General features: G+C 49.6%; 1 protein-coding gene across 1 annotated transcript in view; it reads right to left on the bottom strand.

Moving 5' to 3' along the window:
- Positions 1-2: 2 nt before the first annotated feature.
- The window catches only part of LOC106014120, a gene marked incomplete at both ends in the record, with an annotated part of 2,993 nt that continues 1,485 nt past the window's right edge, over positions 3-1,510 (bottom strand). The window contains 2 exons of the mRNA XM_013091174.1: positions 3-459; positions 1,131-1,372. Coding sequence (XP_012946628.1) covers positions 3-459; positions 1,131-1,372 — 699 coding nt within the window. The remainder of the gene's footprint in view (positions 460-1,130; positions 1,373-1,510) is intronic.

Genomic DNA, 1,510 nt, shown 5'->3' with positions numbered 1-1,510 from the left:
ACCATCACAGCAACCACCCCAACCTTGCCCAACGCCAGCCGGTCCAATCTGTGAATAAACCTCTCCTCCGGTCGGTCAGATAAACATTTGTGGATAGCCACCACAGGTTTCAGTCCCAGCGTGACCTTGTTGGAGTCCTTGACCCCTGACCATAACCCAGCGATGAGAATAACGAAAAGGTTCAGGAAGAGGAGGAGAGTGAGACTCAGCCCAAATCTGGGTCCGCCCCGGCTGAGAAGGTTCACGGTCACAGGGTCTGTGAGTTCCCTGACCTCTGCGAACTGGCGGCCCTGGATGAGCGCGACAGGTATGGAGGTGTTGTGGAAGAGCGAGAAGTTGGCGAGGTCGTGGCCGTAGGTCGTGTTGGTCCAGGGGTGGCCCATGTAGTCCACGACCAGCAGGGCGGCTCCGAGTCGTTCATGGACAATCTGAGCCTTCTCCAGGACCGAGCAGTTACCCCTGGGGAAGGGAGAGATGGGGCAAAAGTAAGATCATTGTCTATTTTTTTCCTATAGGAGAGATGTGACATAATATTTAAGGTCATTGTCTGCTGTATCACCACGGGAGAAATGTGACAAAAGTAACGTAAGGTCATTGACTGCTCTATTTCTACAAGTGCAAGAGAGATGGAACAAATGTAGGGTCATTGTCTGTTTTATTTCTACAGGAGAGATGTGACATAATTATGTACGGTCATTGTCTGCTCTTTTGCTGCAGAAGAAAAAGTGTTGTTGTTTTTGTTTTTTTTTTGGTAAGTATGTTACGGTGCTCGCAACTGCACAAGTTCATATGAGCGCGCGGGACACTTAAAAACATTTTCAGTTTGGTAGAATTTTTTAAAAATTTTGCCCGGGTGGCGGCCGAAGCCTACTGTTATCAATTTTGGACACCAAGTGGTATTTAACCAAACTTTGGTGGCCATTTTCTCGCTACTTTTACCTTTGGCACTTTTCGAGCAACCAGACCTATGCACCTTTAGTCGTCTCTTACGACACACGGTATCACGGCAGGTGGATTCTTTGCTCCCCCATAGCAAAACTATTGGGCTACCCACCTGCAAGGGCGACATATTTACAGACACAAAGCATAAAACAGGTTCACGCCCTGAGTCAAGGCCACCGTTCACTCACCTGGCCAGAGCCACGGTGTTGTTGGCGATGGGGTAGGGCGGGTCATCAAAGTCCCGGGCCTCACACCCGGTCACGTGACGTAGATCCACCAGGACGCTGCCACCCAGAGGTTTGTGGTAGACGTCTGGCAGCTCGGCGCCTGTCAGTTCCCGCACACAGGACAGGTGGCTGGTGATGACGTCAGAGGACTGGAGCAGGCCGTTGAACTGACTGGTCCCCCAGGGCTTGTCCGAGAACACGTGCTGAGGAAAGGAAACCACAGATAAAAAAGTGTTACCGTTTTGTTTTACCAAACTGTATGGCATTAAGATTAGTTACACAGTTAGTTCATATAAGTGCCAAAGAGTTTTAGGTGGGACTTGAGAGTAACATATGAATAA

This window comes from Aplysia californica, unplaced genomic scaffold (assembly GCF_000002075.1).
Source record: "Aplysia californica isolate F4 #8 unplaced genomic scaffold, AplCal3.0 scaffold02666, whole genome shotgun sequence".
In the NCBI taxonomy this organism is placed as follows: Eukaryota; Metazoa; Mollusca; class Gastropoda; order Aplysiida; family Aplysiidae; genus Aplysia; species Aplysia californica.
This window is presented reverse-complemented; position numbering and strand designations above follow the sequence as displayed.